A 23,211-nucleotide genomic window follows, 5' to 3' on the forward strand; every position below is an offset into this window, starting at 1 on the left:
ATCTTCTGCGAGAAGTACTGTTTAAGTCTTAATAGAATACTGGTTATAATCCCATGAAATTGTGATCAGATTAGCTGGTGAACAAGCATACAGTTTCCGAAAACTTTGTCATCTTTCCGCGTTTTATATTTTTATTTTACTTTAAATAGCTCAGCCCCACTGTAAATCCCGGTAGAAGGGTGCTTCTGTAATTGTACAAACATATTTTATTGTTTATGTGTTATTCTATATGATGATTATGAGAGCTTTTTTGGTACTCATGCGAAGCCCACAACTATATGTTTTAAGCCATCTTCTTCTTCTTTATATCTCTCATTCCTTATGAAAGATCCCATATGAAAGTTTGCTAGCTCTTCGAGATTTTACAATAATGGGTTCTAAGGAGGAGGAACGATCTGCTTTCTATCAGAAGATAAAACAACTTCGTTCGGTTTCCCATTCAAATGCTGTAAACTTCTTAGTTTAGATGTTGCAAATATAGAAATTTATCTGAATCGAATTATTTGGCTCTAATATTTTGATTGTTTAGTGAGACCCCACCCACAAGAAAGCATATTGATGTACATAGATTTTCCGATTTTCTTGCTTACCCTTATAGTGCACCACTTCTGAACGCATGCTACTTATGTGTACCTTTTTACATGATTATCCTTTGATGTAGATGTTCTGGTACTGTTGAACAAAAGGTAATTAACTGTTAATCATAAATCAGATTTATATGATGCTTGGTTTTATGATGACTTGCAGGTACACAAAACATCAATTATTGTAGATGCATCAAAGTATATCGAGGAACTGAAGAAGAAGGTAGAAAGACTTAATGAAGATATCACAAGTTCGAGCGAATATAGTACATTACCTATGGTAAACTCTTGATTCATTTCCAAAACATGATATAATACTTCACGTTGCGTTGATACTGTATCTAAAATATATTTTTTCTTTCCAAAATTTAGCAAGTCAGAGTAGAAACCCTAGATAAAGGTTTTCGAATTAATGTCTATTCTGAAGAGGATTGCCCTGGTCTACTTGTCTTAATCCTGGAAGCCTTTGAGGAGTTTGGACTTGACGTATGTGATGCTGCTGTGTCCTCTTCCAATAAGTTCCATCTCCAAGCCGTAGGCGAAGTAAGAAGTTATTTTACTTGTTTAGATGTGTTTTGGTATATATATGCTTTAATTTCACTTAAACACTATTCTTATACACATAGAGACAAATATGTTAATTCGTATAGAATTGTTCATATTATTACAGGTCTAGTTCGATTGCTTCTATGTACGTCAATGGTAGAAACGACACATGCATTGGTTTTGTAAATTCTGTTACTTCAAAATTAGAAAAGTGTCCCATATATACTTTCCTTTCCATCTGTTTTTTAAACAACTTTGCGTAACGCAACTGCTTATTTTTGCAAGTATTTATACGTAAGTCTCGTTCTCCAATCCAACTTTTATATTGATAAATGTTACGGTTTTGCAGAATGAGGGACACGTTGATGACATTGATGCTCATGTGGTAAAACAAGCCATTTTGAAAGCTATCAAGAATGCGAGTGAGAGAAACAACCAAGATTAATATAAAACTGTACATCCGTATAAGATGTATACAAACAAGGTCCATAAACTGGGCAGTACGTAGTTCCTTCAACATATTCGGACTAGTATAGCTGAATGTTGTCTTATCAAGGAATAATATGAGAATGAACATTCTTTACTAAGTTAGAGAAGTGATTCGTGCTATAAATGTCATGATAAACAGAACAACTAGAATAACCCAAGAATGCATAAGATTAGGCGGAAAGCCTTGTAGTAAAAAACCAAAAGGCGACTTGAATTATTCATAAAATTTTAATTATAAAAGAGAGAATGGAGAAGAGAATACAATTTTTTGATTGGGGTTCGGAGTATTTCAAATGAATGGAAGTATGGAACCAATAAATTAAAGACTATATAAAAAACCCCTAACAACAATCATACCAGAATTCTAAAACTTATAAACACCTAAATAAATGGAAATAAGTCTAAATACTAGTTCCATGGTAACCAAGAAGAAACCGACTAATTAACACTCAAGAAGGGAAGAATTCAGCTCATCATGCAATAAACTTCAGCTTGAAATGGGTTCCATTTTCAATAGAAAGAATGTTAGCCCACATGTATTTATGTATTTGTTTGTTAGGCCCAAATGTATTTTGTGATTTAGGCTTTACGTATTGTGCTTTTATATATATATATATATATATATATATATATATATATATATATATATATATATATATATATATTGTTTTAATGAATGAGATGAGGGCATGTGAATATACCCACCATAAAATGGTATCAGGCCACTAATATTGTACGTCTCCTTCATCTCTAATCCTACTTCACCTCTTTTCTTCCTTTTTCTCCCTTCCCTCTTCTTCTCGATATCTTTACAAACCCTCTCATCACCATGACCGGAGAAGCAAGCAAACTAGCCTTTCCCCTCATTGAAAAATCTTATGGCATCTCCAACATACGTACGTGCATTCATCCTTAAGGGTTTTAATACAAAATATAAGTTCGTTTTTTATAAAAACCATAACGGAAGTTTTATAAAAACAACAAGTCCATTTATAGATGTTAGAATGATGTTAACAACAACCAACGAGTGTTTGAGAATGACAACCTTTGAAGCCTGTAAACCCACTTGGTTTTAGGGTGTTGATGAAGATAGAAAAATCAAATAGATGATTTTCACTACAAGTACCCACCATCAAGAATAAGACACTTAGAATGCTAGTTCCTTGTTGTAATACTTTTTTCTTTACACCTTTAAGTACTTAACAAAATAAGAACTAAAGGAAGACACAAAGTAAAGCTCCAAAAAGCAAGCAACAAGATTGCATGAGAGAGGAGAGGAGAAGGCTTCATGCTCTCGGCCATGAAGAATAAAAAAAAAAAGAAGGAATTGCATAAGAAAAACTAGCAATTTTGCAAGCCTCTACACTCCTTTATATGCTACCATACATGGTCAAAAGTTACTCTATAAAATACTATGCAGTATTACCTAGTAAAGTAAGCATGGGGAGCATGGGAGAGAATTTGACAAGCAACCTCCCATGCCTCCCATATTTTCGGCCATGGTGAGAAAGAAGAGATAAAAATGATTATCTAATTTCTCTAGTTACATAAAGGTAACTAATGGTAAAGAACTAGCAAGTCTAAGGTTAGCCAAAGTGTCCAAAACTTTGTTTATGACTTATTAAATCATACCATATGATATAATAACTAGTTATGCTCTTTTTAATTATTATTTACACAAAACAATAATTATTCCCTAATTAAATACAAGAATTGATATTATTTATTAATAATCATATTAATAATAAATATCAAAATGTGCCAACTTGATAAATGTGTGACCATATAAGATCATATATTATTAGCAATATCACTCAATAATGATTCGTGGGCATATAGATTCAACAATCTCCTACTTGCACAAGATTCATTACAATCTGACATAGACAGTAACTGATGTCCAGCAACGGGCTACTGCCACTAACAATTCATGAAGGGTGACATCTCATCAACAGCCAATTCCAGGAGCTCTAATATGCAATTATTACTAAATGTGTGATATCAGTTATTCATTTGTCTCATACATCATGTTGAACATGAGATATGGATGACCATCAATCCCATTTAATGTTCAACTTTTAATAAGTCCTTACATGTCTAACTCTCAATGAATAAGAAGGACAAATCCCATCTTAACTACATATGTCCATCATGTAGTTCATGTTATACCCAACGATGGCCCTTATGACTACCTTTTACGGAACAATGTTAAAGCATGTCAAAGCATAACAATTCCTACACTTTAAGTCCCAAATATGTATCTCAGGTCTAAGAATACAAAGATACAACCTTGATCAAAACGTCACTCATGACTACGATTCATAATGTGATTTTGATGTGGGTCATGTCCAATACATCTTCTCTAATCAAGTACCTATGAAGTTGGTAGCAGCTCTTCCTATTCTCATCTCCATGAGAATCAACCAATCCACTCATATTAGTCTTATCTCATATAAGCTCCCCACAACTATGAACGACTATGAGCATTTAGAATAACTTATTTATTCAAGGCTTTAAATATGCTAATATAGAACACAACAATTATTTAATGAAAGTCTCATATCCAATATATCAACTCATTACAATATATGTTGCTTGTACTGTTCCAATATCCAAACATTAAATTTCAATCAAATACATCTACTTATATCCATAAGACCCTATAGCGTCAGCTTGACTTTCATGATTTTGCTAATGAAGGATGTTTGTTAAGTAGATTTGACAAACTTGATTTGTATAAAATTTGTGAATACAAACATTTTCAGTTATATATATATAACTAATATATAGAGAAAACTATTGAGAATGCATTATATACTTAAACATGACTTAGATACCAAGACTTATGTAATGGGATTACTCATACTCATAATGAACTATACATTAAGCATCTTAGTGTTCCCCGAACAAAAGTGCACGCTAACTCTTATGTGTAACTGTAATTAAAATCTACATGGAACCATTATCCATGTAACTTTATCATCATTCATAATGAGGACATGTCCGATTGTGATTGAGAGTCATCTCAATCTATTTTAAAGTTTAGCACATGTGTATAAACTTTAAACATAGCTTTCTTTCAAATACTCGGTATATTAGGAATATTTCTTTAGTTCTCGCAAGTACTTTAGAATGTTCCTTTAAGTCACACCATGACTTATTCTCGGATTATACTGGTATCATTCAACATGCTCTAAGCATACGACTTATTTGGCCTTCATGCATCATCATGGCATATATGATTAATCCAATTGCAAAATCATATGTAATATAATCATATTATCTAGTTCAAAACATTGTACTAGGATTTTAAGGAGTGCTCAAAATCATGTCATGTGGTATTTGACAATATAAACTCTCTTAGAGTCTTTATCTTAAGCTCTTTAAGATCCTTGACAATCAATGTAATTTTACTTACATCTTTAAGTTGTCATGATCTATCTATATAGATCTTTATTCCAAGAATTAGTATGTCAATCACATATAAGACTAGGAATGTTATTGCGTTCCCACTAGCTTTGTAGAAAACACAAGAGTCATCTTGATTTATAATTAAATCACACTATGTAATTATCTTACAAGAAATAAGATTCTTTCTTTGAGATGTTAGCTTAAATCAGGAAAGATTTTAATTCATGTATGTTTTCTCCTTTGAAGACCCACTTACTCTTTATATTCGTAATATACCGAGGAAGATTAATCAATCCCATACTTGATAATAATACATGAATGCATCTCTATGTGTTCCATTAGTTTCTGATCAACATTGAGCAGATTCAACAACAGTTGAAAACTTGCTAGTTTCAAACTGTGATGCATTTAGCTTATAGTTCTTTATCTCTTAAAGTTTCATATTGCTCCCACTTAGAAAAAGAACTTTCTGAGCACTTGTCTTCTTGAATAACAATTAATAGGATTAGTAGAAACTTCATCCTAAACAGTCATTTAGGATAATCTACATAAATGCAGTTAATAGATGCTAGAGTGCTTAAGCTTATTGTCTAACACAAGCTACATAACTATATACCTTTTAGATAAGGATGAACCATTACATCCTTAGTCTAACGAAAATATTTAATCCAGTCGTTTGGTTAGAAATATATATATTCAATATATATTTGTTCCAGTAAGCATAATTTCAAAATTCGATAAAGTAAACAGTTCATTCAAACATAATATAATAGACTATAAGATCTATTTTTTATCCTATTCAAAATATTGTACTATCGTCATTCAACCAGTGCCCATGTGACCTTATCCCACTAGAGAATATGAAGGCTACCTCGAACATCAAAAGATAGATCCAAGTAACCAGGTGATCATGTGCCACAAGAACCATACTAATGACGAGTGAGTGTTTTTGACGGAATGAGTCGTGAATCGATTCAATAACTCCTAAGATGTTCCAAGAAGACATGGTTTACAAAAATTATTTTCTTTATCACTACGAAAGGTTAATGATGTACGCATTAAGTTGTATTTCAATCTTCACTACGAAACAATTTGAGCAAATCAAAAGTTTCAACAATAACGAATAAAATTTGTTAGTGAAATTGATTAAGCATCTATCACCAAATCTATTCATGGATTGAAAAGATTACATAAATAACTTATATAGTTATTTGTCAAGCCTTTTGTTCTTTAGCTACTAATAGATAAAGACACTTACGGATCATCTTCCCATATAAATATGATTCATACATATCAAACGAATCAAGCTTATTTACCTTCAAAACATTCCATCTTTTGAAGTTGGTATTTGTATTTCATATTTATATAATCATGATGATCATAACATAGATACGTTCCAATCAAACATAATTTGATTATTTAGGGGTAATGATCATAACTATCAATTAAATGAAAGCTAATAGATTTACTTCATAAAGAACATTATGAGAAAATATTCTTTAACACAAAATACATCGTTTTAGAACATGGATGTGAACATCCATTAAACGATAAGTAAATCTAGATTTATTTATAAATTTACAATTGTTACATGATCCTATAAAATAGGTACAAAACATATATTGTTTGAAGACTATAACAGCCATTGTTATATCTTCAACACTAAATATCGTTCGTTTGTAATCAGTTGATTATTTCTTCCAATCATAAGCACATAATATCAATTATTAGTGACACATTAAGTATAACATACTTATGTGAATGATGGAAAAATAAATAGTTCTATCATATAGATATGTAAAGTCTTGTCCAAGTCAGACTTCTTCAGCTCGATGAGATTAGAGAAGCAGTTCCTCTTTCAATGTCCAGTTTCTTCCACAATAGAAACAACGTTAATCATTTAGATCCTTTCTTGATTCCTTCGTTTATGGTGTATTTCCCTTAACCGAACTATAAGTCTATTTGAGCACACAATCTCTTAGACTTTCTTTATTAAATCTTGAACAAACTTGAAGCACTTTCTATTGTTCTGATTGAGTATATGTTTTACTTGATGAGACATCCGATATGTTTCATAATTATCCCAGACTTTCTGCAAGTCAAGGTTAATTACTCCAATATGATATGAGACACATCAATATCATCACAATAATACTTCCATCAAAGTATCATGATCAGACTAACTGGTTTGCAGAGGTTATTTAGGTATGGGATCTTTCAATATATATATAATTTCCATTTATCCTTAAGGTAGAACCTCAAGGTATTATACCAGTTGTTAGGGTGAAAAGTTCTCTTTGGATGTGGCTTACCCTCTTGTATGTGTAAATGGGTTGAGTCTTTCCTATAAATAGGAAGTTAGTGACTCCCTTTTAGTTAAGAACTTGTAAGACCTATTTGTGAGTGTTAGTTTAGTGAGAGAAATAACAAAACCCACTTGTACTCTTACTGTTCTAATGGAGCTTAAATGATTTTATTTACTCCTTGTGTTCTGGATGCTTGCATGATTCACTAGATCTTTTCAATTCCACACATGTCATCATAATTATGATCACTACAATTGGTATCAGAGTGGGTGTTCTTGAAGCTCTTAAGAATTTATCCATGATGACTACATGATTCGAGTGAATCTTCATTGTTGTGGGTTCTTCATCTTTGAGAAAGTTTGTGTTCTAGAAATCGAATTTATTCCTTGATTTGATCCAAAATTCGAGTTTCTCTTTAGAATACTTGTTGTTTTCCTTTCTCTCTCTAGAGATTTCATTCATAGTCACTTTCTCTCTCTAGAAATATTCAAGTTCTTGTAATTATGGTGTATTTGGTTTATGATTATTGGATCGTGATGATTGAAGATGTCAAATACAAAGTTAATGAGAAACAATTTTATGGGTTATTGTTGAAAGGCGTGTTGATTTAATAGGAAACTTTGAATTCGTATGAGGATTGAAAGATGATCAAAGAAAGTTGATATTTCAACCTCTTAATACGATTGATTTTTTTATTCAAATTCCCATGAATATGTTATCTTGGAGTGCTAATCAAAAGGAAGGAAAAGAAAGAGAATTATTCGATAAGGAATATGTTTCTTTTATTGAAGACCCAAATGATCTTCATATTCTTAAGTTTGTTGTATTTCCAGAAATGGGAATTCAATGTGATTTTGATGAAGATGTGAATGTTTTTCATTCAAATGGAGTTCAAACCGATGATTGCTTGAGTTCTCGTGATTCATTTGAAGGAATGGTGCAATATCGAAAGCCTTCAATCTAAGAAGTTCAAATGTATCAATCTCCAAAAGATTTGATTCAAACTTGTAAATTTGAAGTTGTCAAGAATGAAGTTGTTCTTGAATTCAAATCTTCAAGATCCAAAAAGATGAAAAGGAAATAAAAAGAAGAAGAAGATCAAAAGCAAAAACAATTAGGTTTCATCACAAAAATCTTCAAATGTTGTCTTGAAGCCAAAATCTATGAAACAAATTTGGGTTCCAAAACAACAATCATCAAGTGTTTCAATGAATTTGAATTCAAAACCCAAAAGTGTTGATGATTCTTATGAAGATGACGCTAGATCGTTGAAGAACACGAAGAACGGTTTGTACAGAACGCATCATGGGTGGTACAGTGTGAAGATTGTTGATTTTCTTGTTTCAACAAAAGAACCAAGATCTTCAATGGTTGATTCATGTGTTGCAAACGGAAAAAGAATCATCAAGAAGGTGTCTCAAATTCTCAAGTGGATTCCGAAAAATTCATGTTGAGATCGATGATGAACGATCAAAGTTTTTCTCAAAACTCGAATTTAATCAGTTTTTTTTTTTTAAATCGTGCGTTTTGTTTTTTGATTGATTGATCGTTTTGATTCATTGGATCTATTTCGTTTCAAACCCCATTGATGATCCAATAAATTATTTTAAGATCAAGCCCAAAACTTTCGATCCGGTACTGTTGATTAAATCCAAAACTCGAAGCCCAATCCAAAAGATTTAATGTGTTACTGTTCATCAGGAGCCCAATTCGAAATTGAATGATCGAACACTATTTTTTTTAAGTCCAAATCTTATACAGATTGTATTATCGATTTCTCATTCATCCATCAATTCTTGACTATCGATACTATATTTGTGAATCAAATCATCGTCCTTTTCTAATCGTTGTTAGATCGATTGAAAAGAATGATCGATTTCTTGATTTTGAGTCGAAATCAGATGTTAATTGATTCTGAGTCGAAAGTTGTTGAAGTCTTGGAGGAGTCAATGTCCAAAGTCAAAATCGGGTTATTGATGCATCTGGAATCGATTTGAGACTTGTGTTTAGAGTCGAAATTAGATTTGTGATTGTGAGTCGAATGATTTTGCTCAACATTGATATCGATTTCGAATTAGTGATAGGTGTTGAGTTTAAGTCCATCGTGTTTTTGAATATTTGTGTTCGATATGTATGTTTGAAGTTTGATGTACATCTGGAAATTTCGACTTGAGATGGTTTTAGTCACGAACTAGAAATCGACCTGGGGACGAAAACAGATGGAACATTGGAGTCGAACTCGATTATTTTTCACCCGTTCACATCTAGAAACTAATTTGATGACAAAATTTTTGGTTGATAGTCGATTTCGAAAGTGACTTGATGGAACGAGTTCCTTGGAATTGTTCCTATTGAACAGACTTTGCTTTGGGTCGAATGTTTTGGAAGTAGAAAATAGTTTCGACATGTGGTAAACAAAGCTTTTCGACATGTAGATTAGGATTTCAATTTGTGGACAGTGAGTTCGACATGTGCAGTTCTCTTGGTCTCGCAATTTGTGATCGCAATTTAGGTTTGGATGTCGAACTGACTTCACTTTGGTTAATTGGTTTGAAGAATCGAAACTTGGGACATTTTGGAAGTGAATTGGAACGGGTTTGGCATTGAATGCTTTTGGAAGTCAAATTCAATTTCGACTTGTTGGAATATGAATTTTTTATATGTGGCTTGCTAGTTGGATGTATGGCTTGCTAGTTCGCTATTGGTCGATTTGAAGGCTTCGCTATGGGTTAATCGAGTTTGATGTCGAACACAATTTCGCTATGGGTCATAGACAGTTCGATGCGTGAACAAGTGATTTCCCTATTGTGGTCGACATGGAGTTCGCTATGTAATTATCATTTCGCTTCGAATTCCTAAACTTCCAACATTTTGACAAAATATACCCACTTTCGACATTGGAGTATTTTTTTTGAAGTTTTCAGAATTTTCATTTCGAATCCCTACAGTTTATGTGAAATGGCATAATTTACCCAGTTTCGACATTGGGCTAAAATTCTAAGAAATATAGAGATTTTTCATATCTGTCCCTGAAGCTTAAACGAATTTACACTTTATGCCTAGTTTCGCATTGGAAGCTATTTTAGCGCAACGGGTCCCTACAAAATTACGAAATTGATAGTTATTACCCAGATTTTAAAATTCTTGTAACTCTCACCCAAAAGTCGAAAGTTTTCACAAAATTTGGAAATTTTTCTTGGCTTTTCGTGATTGTTTTTCGTGCAAGTTTTTCGTGATTGCATTTTTGGCACGCATCGACGGGGAGATTCGTCAAGTTTATTCCTCGAGCGCTTCTCATCATTTGTGGGTTTTATAATCACTTGTTGATTATAAAAAGGGGGCGAATGTAGAAATGGGTATTTGAAGACTCTCGGGTATTCATTGCGGATTTGAAGACCGATATTACTTCAATGGGGAGTTGGTCTTGATCACGCAAGCTCGTTTGGAAACTGAAGCCGAGACATCCAATCCTAACTTTGAGGGGGAGAATGTTAGGGTGCAAAGTTCTCCTTGGATGTGGCTTACCCTCGTGTATGTGTAAATGGGTTGAGATTGTCCTATAAATAGGAAGTGAGTGACTCTCCCATTTATGAGCGTTATTTTAGTGAGAGAAAAACAAAACCCACTTGTACTCTTACTATTCTAATGGAGCTTAAATTATTTTATTTACTCCTTGTGTTCTTGATGCTTGCATGATTTACTAGATCTTTTCAATTCCGCACATGACATCATAATTAGGATCACTACAATTGGTATCAGAGCATACCATTACTATTCTAATTGTAGTTCGTTTGAATCGAGTTTGTAAAATGAAATCAAGAAAAAAATGCAATAAGAACATAATCGTAAATAAGTTCAGTTTGAATCATTGATTTATCTGAAAGAGTACAAAGTACAAGAGAGAATGTGTGAACGAAGTGATCTAAAAGCATATTCTCTACTTCAATACTAACCCTATTTATTAGGTACCTCAGATAACAAAAAATATGTAAGTATTAAACGTTAAGCTTCGATATCTAACAGTGCATTACAAAATACATAGAGAAGTCCTAGACTTCGACACTAAACAGACCATGAGTACTGTAGTGGTGTTGATTATGATGGCATGTGCGGAATAAGAAAAGATCTAGTGAATCATCATGTAAATTCAAGAACACAAGGAGTAAATAAATTTGGGTAAGTGTAACGCCCGCAGATTCGGGCTAGTCAATTTAGAGACGATAAGCATCAAAAAATGAATTTTTTTATAGATGATTATTTAAAATAAATAATCTTAATTAAGTTTTAGTATATGTCACAAGGTTTCCGTGCATATAAAGAATGCTGAAATCCGAGTTATAACGAAGAAGTTATGACCTGTCGAAGTTTCGCGAAAAAACCGGCATGACACCGGGAATCATAAAAAGTGATTTTATGATAGAGTGCTTTTTAGCCCTAGTAATCTCAAAGAAATTTGTAGAGTACGTCTCCACCTACGCGTGGATATAAAGAACATTGAAAACGAAGCTGGTATGCAAAAGTTATGGCCTTCCGAAGATGCAGCTGTCTAAGGGCATGACACGTGGCAGAAACCCTAGCCGCCTTAAGTCACGACGTGAACATGAAGTTCACGACATGAAACGTGTCAGGGACACTAATCGGGGCTACAAAACACATGTTAAAGCTACGGGATGACTCATGAAAGTTCACGACGTGAACCTATCATGTTCACGACGTGAATGGGCCCAGAACAGCCTATAAATAGCGATCAAGACCCTTTCATTCCTTACACCTTCTACTTTCTTTCTCTCTCGTTTTCTGAAGCCGTTCTGCGTCCCGAGCCCGACGATTACGAACCGCCGACCGTTTCTAGTTAGATTCTATCAACTCTCGCTAATAAGGTGAGTGCATATTATTTTCATCTTACACATAGATATGAAGTATCTTTTATAAATTACGTGTTATCTGTGCATATTATCTGTATACTTGCTATCTATGATGGATGAACATTTTTATACATGTTTTAATTGATTTAAACTGTATATGTATTTTATATCTACAAATATGTTGGGTAAAACATGGGTAGATAAATTAGATGATGTGTGATGAAATAAAAATTGATGAGAGGTATCGATGTTTAAGATGATCTAGTCATCTAGCAGAGTATAGACATAGTTATTTGTTATTAATCCGGGAGTATGGATTAGGTATTTTTGAACTATGTGTTCATCCGATAAGTATCATGTACAAAGTTATTCTTTTTGACACTATTACGTGTCGGGGTACGGGAGCATACAGGAGTACTTTATTAGTATTTTCCCTATACTTTTTATTTTGAAGAGCTTTGGAGTCTTCGTTTCTTTTATGAAGTGATCGGATGAGCTTCATGTGTCAGCGTTTCCTTTCACGAAGTAATTTAGGGAAATTCGTAGACTGCCTAATGAAGTGTGTCGGTAATAGACCACTACTAGGTATGTTTGGTGTTACGATGCCGGATAGGGTGAGTCTGGGGGTAAAATACCACACGATATTCAGATCACTGCTAGCCAAAGTTCGATGTTGGATAGGGTGAGTCTGGGGGTAAAATATCTCACGATATTCAGACCACTGCTAGGCAAAGTTCGATGCTGGATAGGGTGTGTCTGGGGGTAAAATACCTCACGATATTCGGACCACGGCTAGGCATTGTTATCTAGATAACTACCCCTGACTTAATTGTCTTGTGGTTCTTTCTTTTACGAACGAAGGTTCGTGGTGAAACTTATTCCATTCCCCTCATTTGATGTCTTTATCGATCCTCATTTATTACTAGGGAATTTCCGAAGCAGCTTCGTCAGTTTGTTGTTCATATCGATCCTTTAGGCTAGATCTTGTAAGACCATTGTATAGCATCAGTACGTGGGGATTGAAGTCCGTTAGTGCTTGTAGTATAAACCTCGGGCAGCGATGGAATTCGTGCTTATTCCTTAGGATAATCCTTAGGAATGAAGGATAGATGATTCTTAGGGTAGATCCTTAAGATTAAAGAAGATAATGGGGATGGGTAATTGGGTTGATTGTTTGATGATTAAATATAAAAATTATATTATTGTGGGTTGAAAACCCTATGTACTCACCAGGTTCCCAACCTGACCCACTCAAGTTTATGTTTATCATAGGTGTCGATACGAAGCTACTTTACACTGAGAGATTTAAAGGAGATGTAGATCACTAGTGTAAATAAATGTAAGGTCTGTTTATGCTTATGTTTCAGTATTGACGATGACATCCCAAAGTTTTAATATGAACAAAATACATTTCTTCCGAAATGCTTTTATCATATATTTATCATGTTTTTCTGGGAACAAATTCCGCAATATATTTATTTAAAAATATACTCTGATTTTCAAATAAAGCATAAAAAAATCGGTCTTTTCTGGCCGTGAAATTTGGGGATGTCACAGTTGGTATCAGAGCATTAGTTTAAGCGAACTAGGAATTTGTAGGAAACTTCTAGACTTAAACTTAGAATGCTAAGCGATGATTGTGAGATGAGTGTCTGCTATATTTTAGACACGATCACTATTTTATTTTAGGAAAGATGCCTAAAATGTTTTATGTGCTAAATGTTTTATGTTATAGCTATAAAGATGTCTTATATGCTATTATTTGTTCGGATCTATGGTCTATTGCCGACCGGATCTGGAAATTTTATGTGTTCAGATATCTAAACGTTTAATTACGATATTAGAACTGGCATGTAACTTTTTGTTGTAATAGGGAGATTTATACGTCTATCGTAAATAAAAGTTTCTCATCTTATATTCTCACCTCGGTACACCGAATGTCTGCTTGGATGTACAAAAATTCATGGTGAAGACAGAGTAGGAAATATCCGAGGAAGATGACAACTTGAGCCGAAGAATGTGATGGGTCATGCATCGGTCGTTGCGCCTGCATCTGAACCTATCACAATGGCTGAAGTTCAGAAATTGATGCGAACCATGATAGACTGATAGAATAGAGGAAATAATAAGGCTTACGATAGTGAATGATACATATCGGAAGATATCGTAAGAGAGGTATCTTGCCTTTAGAATGCGTCTGATAAAATAACAGTACGTCTAGAGAAGTACGGTACATCTGAATGCACACATTTGATTAGCGGGATGATAGAACGATTGTTGTAATTCCTAAAGTTTTCCTATCATCTGGAATTTCCGTCACCAACCGAGTTCAAGCAGAATTGATGATTGAAGATACGTATGGAAGAAGTCCTAGTAGAGTCTAGGAAAAGTTTATGATTATTTGGACACACTCGTATGTGTTAAATTGTTTTGTGATTTTAGGACTTGGGGACTGCGAGACAATACTTGGGACGAGTATGAGTAGGTGTGAAAGGTAGTAGATGCATATACTACCGGAAGCACAAGACTCACACTTAGATTAGTAAAAGTCACAAGGTTACCAAGAAGCTAGTAATTGATTCCGTTTTGTTCAAGTCTGTCGTTACCATCGTTTCGGTAATGACTAAGAAGATTATTGATATTCCGACCCTAGTGGTCATATCAAATCGAGTCCGACTAAGACAAGTATGTTACGTGGTTTAGAGAACCAAGATCGATGTAGCATCCGACTTAAGCCAGAAGATTGATGTGAAAGATAATCGAAGCGATCAATAGAAGTATCGCGATCAATGTTAATGTAAGAAGCTTGTAGCTAGAAGTGCTACATGCTAGAATGTGATTATATCACATTAGAATATGAAGGAAGGTATATTCCATTATGGAATTTGACTCTAAGAGACTTGAGTCTAAACGTTGCATCATACGGTGAGAGGTCATTGGAACATGACCCATCGGTCTGTTATGATAATCAAAGTAAAGAACTTCTCTTAAGAATAGTCTGTTTAAGAAGAAGAAGGAGTCTCCAATAAGTATCGATTTTGTAACTCGAAGGTTACGATTGAAAGTCCAATAAAGGATAAAGAGAGCCTGCAAGATTGAGCATCACATGTAGTCAAGAAGTCCAAGAGTTAGAAACTCATTCAAAGGAACATAGAAGTTACGATTTACCTAGGATGAAAAGATAACGTATGGAGTCATTATACAAGCCCTGTTTTGTTGATGATTCCGGGACGTAATCATCCTAAGGGGGAGATAACTGTAACGCCCACATATTCGGGCTAGTCAATTTAGAGACGATAAGCATAAAAAATGACTTTTTTTATAGATGATTTTTTAGAATAAATAATCTTAACTAAGTTGTAGTATATGTCACAAGGTTTCCGTGCATATAAAGAATGTTGAAATCCGAGTTATAACGAAGAAGTTATGACCTGACGAAGTTTCGCGAAAAAACCGGCACGACACCAGGAATCATAAAAAACGATTTTATGATAGATTACTTTTTAGCCCTAGTGATGTAAAAGAAAGTTGTAGAGTACGTCTCCACCTACGCGTGGATATAAAGAACGTCGAAAACGGAGCTCGTATGCAAAAGTTATGGCGTTCTGAAGATGCAGCTGTCTAAGGGCATGACACGTGGCAGAAACCCTAGCCGCCTTAAGTCACGACGTGAACATGAAGTTCACGACTTGAAATGTGTCAGGGACACAAATCGGGGATACAAAACACGTTTTAAAGCTACGGGATGACTCATGAAAGTTCACGACGTGAACCTATCATGTTCACGACGTGAATGGGCCCAGAACAGCCTATAAATAGCGATCAAGACCCTTTCATTCCTTACACCTTCTACTTTCTTTCTCTCTCGTTTTCTGAAGCCGTTCTGCGTCCTGAGCCCGAAGATTAGGAACCGCCGACCGTTTCTAGTTAGATTCTATTCAACTCACGCTAATAAGGTGAGTGCATTTTATTTTCATCTTACACATAGATATGAAGTGTCTTATATAAATTACGTGCTATGTGTGCATATTATCTGTATACTTGCTATCTATGATGGATGAACAATTTTATACATGTTTTAATTGATTTAAACTGTATATGTATTTTATATCTACAAATATGTTGGGTAAAACATGGGTAGATAAATTAGATGATGTGTGATGAAATAAAAATTGATGAGAGGTATCGATGTTTAAGATGATCTAGTCATCTAGCAGAGTATAGACATAGTTATTTGTTATTAATCCGGGAGTATGGATTAGGTATTTTTGAACTATGTGTTCATCCGATAAGTATCATGTACAAAGTTCTTCTTTTAGACACTATTACGTGTCGGGGTACGGAAGCGTACGGGAGTACTTTATTAGTATTTTCCCTATACTTTTTATTTTGTAGAGCTTTGGAGTCTTCGTTTCTTTTATGAAGTGATCGGACGAGCTTCATGTGTCAGCGTTTCCTTTCATGAAGTAATTTAGGGAAATTCGTAGACTGCCTAATGAAGTGTGTCGGTAATAGACCACTACTAGGTATGTATGGTGTTACGATGCCGGATAGGGTGAGTTTGGGGGTAAAATACCTCACGATATTCAGATCACTGCTAGCCAAACTTCGATGTTGGATAGGGTGAGTCTGGGGGTAATATACCTCACGATATTCAGACCACTGCTAGGCAAAGTTCGATGTTGGATAGGGTGAGTCTGGGGGTAAAATACCTCATGATATTCGGACCACGGCTAGGCATTGTTATCTAGATAACTACCCCTGACTTAATTGTCTTGTGGTTCTTTCTTTTACGAACGAAGGTTCGTGGTGAAACTTATTCCATTCCCCTCATTTGATGTCTTTATCGATCCTCATTTGCTGCTAGGGAATTTCCGAAGCAGCTTCGTCAGTTTGTTGTTCATATCGATCCTTTAGGCTAGATCTTGTAAGATCATTGTATAGGATCAGTACGTGGGGATCGAAGTTCGTTAGTGCTTGTAGTATAAACCTCGGGCAGCGATGGACTTCGTGCTTATTCCTTAGGATAATCCTTAGGAATGAAGGATATATTATTCTTAGGGTAGATCCTTAAGATTAAAGAAGATAATGGGGATGGGTAATTGGGTTGATTGTTTGATGATTAAATATAAAAATTATATTATTGTGGGTTGAAAACCCTATGTACTCACCAGGTTCCCAACCTGACCCACTCAAGTTTATTTGTATCACAGGTGTCGATACGAAGCTACTTTACACTGAGAGATTTAAAGGAGATGTAGATCACTAGTGTAAATAAATGTAAGGTATGTTTATGCTTATGTTTCAGTATTGACAATGACATCCCAAAGTTTTAATATGAACAAAATACATTTCTTCGGAAATGCTTTGATAATATATTTATCATGTTTTTCTTGGAACAAATTCCGCAATATATTTATTTAAAAATATACTCTGATTTTCAAATAAAGCGAAAACAAATCGGTCTTTTCTGGCCGTGAAATTTAGGGATGTCACAGTCGGTATCAGAGCATTAGTTTAAGCGAACAAGGAATTTGTAGGAAACTTCTAGACTTAAACTTAGAATGCTAAGCGATGATTATGAGATGAGTGTCTGCTATATTTTTGACACGAGCACTAGTTTATTTTAGGAAAGATGCCTAAAATGTTTTATCTGCTAAATGTTTTATGTTATAGCTATAAAGATGTCTTATATGCTATTATTTGTTCGGATCTATGGTCTATTGCCGACCAGATCTGGAAATTTTATGTGTTCAGATATCTAAACGTTTAATTACGATATTAGAACTGGCATGTAACTTTTTGGAGTAATAGGGAGATTTATACGTCTATCGTAAATAAAACTTTCCCATCTTATATTCTCGCCTCGGTACACCGAATGTCTGCTTGGGTGTACAAAACTTCGTGGTGAAGACAAACTAGGAAATATCCGAGGAAGATGACAACCTGAGCCGAAGAATGTGATGGGTCATGCATCGGTCGTTGCGCCTGCATCTGAACCTATCACAATGGCAGAAGTTCAGAAATTGATGCGAACCATGATAGACTGATAGAATAGAGGAAATAATAAGGGTTACGATAGTGAATGATACATATCGGAAGATATCGTAAGAGAGGTATCTTGCCTTTAGAATGCGTCTGATAAAATAACAGTACGTCTAGAGAAGTACGGTACATCTGAATGCACACATTTGATTAACGGGATGATAGAACGATTGTTGTAATTCCTAAAGTTTTCCTATCATCTGGAATTTCCGTCACCAACCGAGTTCAAGTAGAATTGATGATTGAAGATACGTATGGAAAAAGCCCTAGTAGAGTCTAGGAAAATTTTATGATTATTTGGACACACTCGTATGTGTTAAATTGTTTTGTGATTTTAGGACTTGGGGACTGCGAGACAATACTTGGGACGAGTATGAGTAGGTGTGAAAGGTAGTAGATGCATATACTACCGGAAGCACAAGACTCACACTTAGATCAGTGAAAGTCACAAGGTTACCAAGAAGCTAGTAATTGATTCCGTTTTGTTCAAGTCTGTCGTTACCATCGTTTCGGTAATGACTAAGAAGATTATTGATATTCCGACCCTAGTGGTCATATCAAATCCAGTCCGACTAAGACAAGTATGTTACGTGGTTTAGAGAACCAAGATCGATGTAGCATCCGACTTAAGCCAGAAGATTGAAGTGAAAGATAATCGAAGCGATCAATAGAAGTATTGCGATTAATGTTAATGTAAGAAGCTTGTAGCAAGAAGTGCTACATGCTAGAATGTGATTATATCACATTAGAATATGAAGGAAGGTATATTCCATTATGGAATTTGACTCTAAGAGACCTGAGTCTAAACGTTGCATCATACGGTGAGAGGTCATTGGAACATGAACCATCGGTCTGTTATGATAATCAAAGTAAAGAACTTCTCTTAAGATTAGTCTGTTTAAGAAGAAGAAGGAGTCTCCAATAAGTATCGATTTTGTAACTCGAAGGCTACGATTGAAAGTCCAATATAAGATAAAGAGAGGGTGCAAGATTGAGCATCGCATGCAGTCAAGAAGTCCAAGAGTTAGAAACTCATTCAAAGGAACATAGAAGTTACGATTTACCTAGGATGAAAAGATAACGTATGGAGTCATTATACAAGCCCTGTTTTGTTGATGATTCCGGGACGTAATCATCCTAAGGGGGAGATAACTGTAACGCCTACAGATTCGGGTTAGTCAATTTAGAGACGATAAGCATAAAAAAATGACTTTTTTTTATAGATTATTATTTAGAATAAATAATCTTAACTAAGTTTTAGTATATGTCACAAGGTTTCCGTGCATATAAAGAATGCTGAAATCCAAGTTATAACGAAGAAGTTATGACCTGACGAAGTTTCGCGAAAAAACCGGCACGACACCAGGAATCATAAAAAACGATTTTATGATAGATTACTTTTTAGCCCTAGTGATGTAAAAGAAAGTTGTAGAGTACGTCTCCACCTACGCGTGGATATAAAGAACGTCGAAAACGGAGCTCGTATGCAAAAGTTATGGCGTTCCGAAGATGCAGCTGTCTAAGGGCATGACAACTGGTAGAAACCCTAGCCGCCTTAAGTCACGACGTGAACATGAAGTTCACGACGTGAAACGTGTCAGGGACACTAATCGGGGCTACAAAACACGTGTTAAAGCTACGGGATAACTCATGAAAGTTCACGACGTGAACCTATCATGTTCACGACGTGAATGGGCCCATAACAGCCTATAAATAGCGATCAAGACCCTTTCATTCCTTACACCTTCTACTTTCTTTCTCTCTCGTTTTCTGAAGCCGTTCTGTGTCCTGAGCTCGATGATTACGAACCGCCAACCGTTTCTAGTTAGATTCTATTCAACTCACGCTAATAAGGTGAGTGCATTTTATTTTCATCTTACACATAGATATGACGTATCTTATATAAATTACGTGCTATGTGTGCATATTATCTGTATACTTGCTATCTATGATGGATGAACAATTTTATACATGTTTTAATTGATTTAAACTGTATATGTATTTTATATCTACACATATTTTGGGTAAAACATGGGTAGATAAATTAGATGATGTGTGATGAAATAAAAATTGATGAGAGGTATCAATGTTTAAGATGATCTAGTCATCTAGCAGAGTATAAACATTGTTATTTGTTATTAATCCGGGGGTATGGATTAGGTATTTTTGAACTATGTGTTCATCCGATAAGTATCATGTACAAAGTTCTTCTTTTTGACACTATTACGTGTCGGGGTACGGGAGCGTACAGGAGTACTTTATTAGTATTTTCCCTATACTTTTTATTGTGAAGAGCTTTGGAGTCTTCATTCCTTTTATGAAGTGATAGGACGAGCTTCATGTGTCGGCGTTTCCTTTCACAGAGTAATTGAGGGAAATTCGTAGACTGCCTAATGAAGTGTGTCGGTAATAGACCATTACTAGGTATGTATGGTGTTACGATGCCGGATAGGGTGAGTCTGGGGGTAAAATACCTCACGATATTTAGATCACTGCTAGGCAAAGTTCGATGCTGGATAGGGTGAGCCTGGGGGTAAAATACCTCACGATATTCAGACCACTACTAGGCAAAGTTCGATGCTGGATAGGGTTAGTCTGGGGGTAAAATACATCACGATATTCGGACCACGGCTAGGCATTGTTATCTAGATAACTACCTCTGACTTAATTGTCTTGTGGTTCTTTCATTTATGAACGAAGGTTCGTGGTGAAACTTATTCCATTCCACTCATTTGATGCCTTTATCGATCCTCATTTGCTGCTAGGGAATTTCCGAAGCAGCTTCGTCACTTTGATGTTCATATCGATCCTTTAGGCTAGATCTTGTAAGATCATTGTATAGGATCAGTACGTGGGGATCGAAGTTCGTTAGTTCTTGTAGTATGAACCTCGGGCAGCGATGGACTTCGTGCTTATTCCTTAGGATAATCCTTAGGAATGAAGGATAGATGATTCTTAGGATAGATCCTTAAGATTAAAGAAGAAAATGGGGATGGGTAATTGGGTTGATTGTTTGATGATTAAATATAAAAATTATATTATTGTGGGTTGAAAACCCTATGTACTCACCAGGTTCCCAACCTGACCCACTCAAGTTTATTTGTATCACAGGTGTCGATACGAAGCTACTTTACACTGAGAGATTTAAAGGAGATGTAGATCACTAGTGTAAATAAATGTAAGGTCTGTTTATACTTATGTTTCAGTATTGACGATGACATCCCAAAGTTTTAATATGAACAAAATACATTTCTTTGGAAATGCTTTGATAATATATTTATCATGTTTTTCTGGGAACAAATTCCGCAATATATTTATTTAAAAATATACTCTGATTTTCAAATAAAACGAAAACAAATCGGTCTTTTCTGGCCGTGAAATTTAGGGATGTCACAGTCGGTATCAGAGCATTAGTTTAAGCGAACAAGGAATTTGTAGGAAACTTCTAGACTTAAACTTAGAATGCTAAGCGATGATTGTGAGATGAGTGTCTGCTATATTTTAGACACGAACACTAGTTTATTTTAGGAAAGATGCCTAAAATGTTTTATCTGCTAAATGTTTTATGTTATAGCTATAAAGATGTCTTATATGCTATTATTTGTTCGGATCTATGGTCTATTGCCGACCGGATCTGGAAATTTTATGTGTTCAGATATCTAAACGTTTAATTACGATATTAGAACTGGCATGTAACTTTTTGTTGTAATCGGGAGATTTATACGTCTATCGTAAATAAAAGTTTCTCATCTTATATTCTCGCCTCGGTACACCGAATGTCTGCTTGGGTGTACAAAAATTCATGGTGAAGACAGAGTAGGAAATATCCGAGGAAGATGACAACTTGAGCCGAAGAATGTGATGGGTCATGCATCGGTCGTTGCACCTGCATCTGAACCTATCACAATGGCTGAAGTTCAGAAATTGATGCGAACCATGATAGACTGATAGAATAGAGGAAATAATAAGGCTTACGATAGTGAATGATACATATCGGAAGATATCGAAAGAGAGGTATCTTGCCTTTAGAATGCGTCTGATAAAATAACAGTACGTCTAGAGAAGTACGGTACATCTGAATGCACACATTTGATTAGCGGGATGATAGAACGATTGTTGTAATTCCTAAAGTTTTCCTATCATCTGGAATTTCCGTCACCAACCGAGTTCAAGCAGAATTGATGATTGAAGATACGTATGGAAGAAGTCCTAGTAGAGTCTAGGAAAATTTTATGATTATTTGGACACACTCGTATGTGTTAAATTGTTTTGTGATTTTAGGACTTGGGGACTGCGAGACAATACTTGGGACGAGTATGAGTAGGTGTGAAAGGTAGTAGATGCATATACTACCGGAAGCACAAGACTCACACTTAGATTAGTAAAAGTCACAAGGTTACCAAGAAGCTAGTAATTGATTCCGTTTTGTTCAAGTCTGTCGTTACCATCGTTTCGGTAATGACTAAGAAGATTATTGATATTCCGAACCTAGTGGTCATATCAAATCGAGTCCGACTAAGACAAGTATGTTACGTGGTTTAGAGAACCAAGATCGATGTAGCATCCGACTTAAGCCAGAAGATTGAAGTGAAAGATAATCGAAGCGATCAATAGAAGTATCGCGATCAATGTTAATGTAAGAAGCTTGTAGCTAGAAGTGCTACATGCTAGAATGTGATTATATCACATTAGAATATGAAGGAAGGTATATTCCATTATGGAATTTGACTCTAAGAGACCTGAGTCTAAACGTTGCATCATACGGTGAGAGGTCATTGGAACATGAACCATCGGTCTGTTATGATAATCAAAGTAAAGAACTTCTCTTAAGATTAGTCTGTTTAAGAAGAAGAAGGAGTCTCCAATAAGTATTGATTTTGTAACTCGAAGGTTACGATTGAAAGTCCAATATAGGACAAAGAGAGGGTGCAAGATTGAGCATCGCATGCAGTCAAGAAGTCCAAG

At 35.0% G+C, this 23,211-nt stretch overlaps 1 protein-coding gene across 1 annotated transcript; it reads left to right on the plus strand.

The window, feature by feature from the left end:
* The first annotated feature begins 243 nt into the window (after positions 1-243).
* Positions 244-1,717, plus strand: LOC145116035 (uncharacterized). The gene is made up of 4 exons (XM_079052399.1): positions 244-448; positions 748-864; positions 957-1,127; positions 1,480-1,717. Exons 1-4 carry the CDS (start codon positions 371-373, stop codon positions 1,573-1,575), a joined length of 462 nt encoding a protein of 153 aa, XP_078908525.1. The 5' UTR covers positions 244-370; the 3' UTR covers positions 1,576-1,717.
* The last annotated feature ends 21,494 nt before the right edge of the window (positions 1,718-23,211 follow it).

Source organism: Lactuca virosa, chromosome 5 (assembly GCF_052849685.1).
Source record: "Lactuca virosa cultivar CGN04683 chromosome 5, Lactuca_virosa_CGN04683_v6, whole genome shotgun sequence".
NCBI lineage: Eukaryota > Viridiplantae > Streptophyta > Magnoliopsida > Asterales > Asteraceae > Lactuca > Lactuca virosa.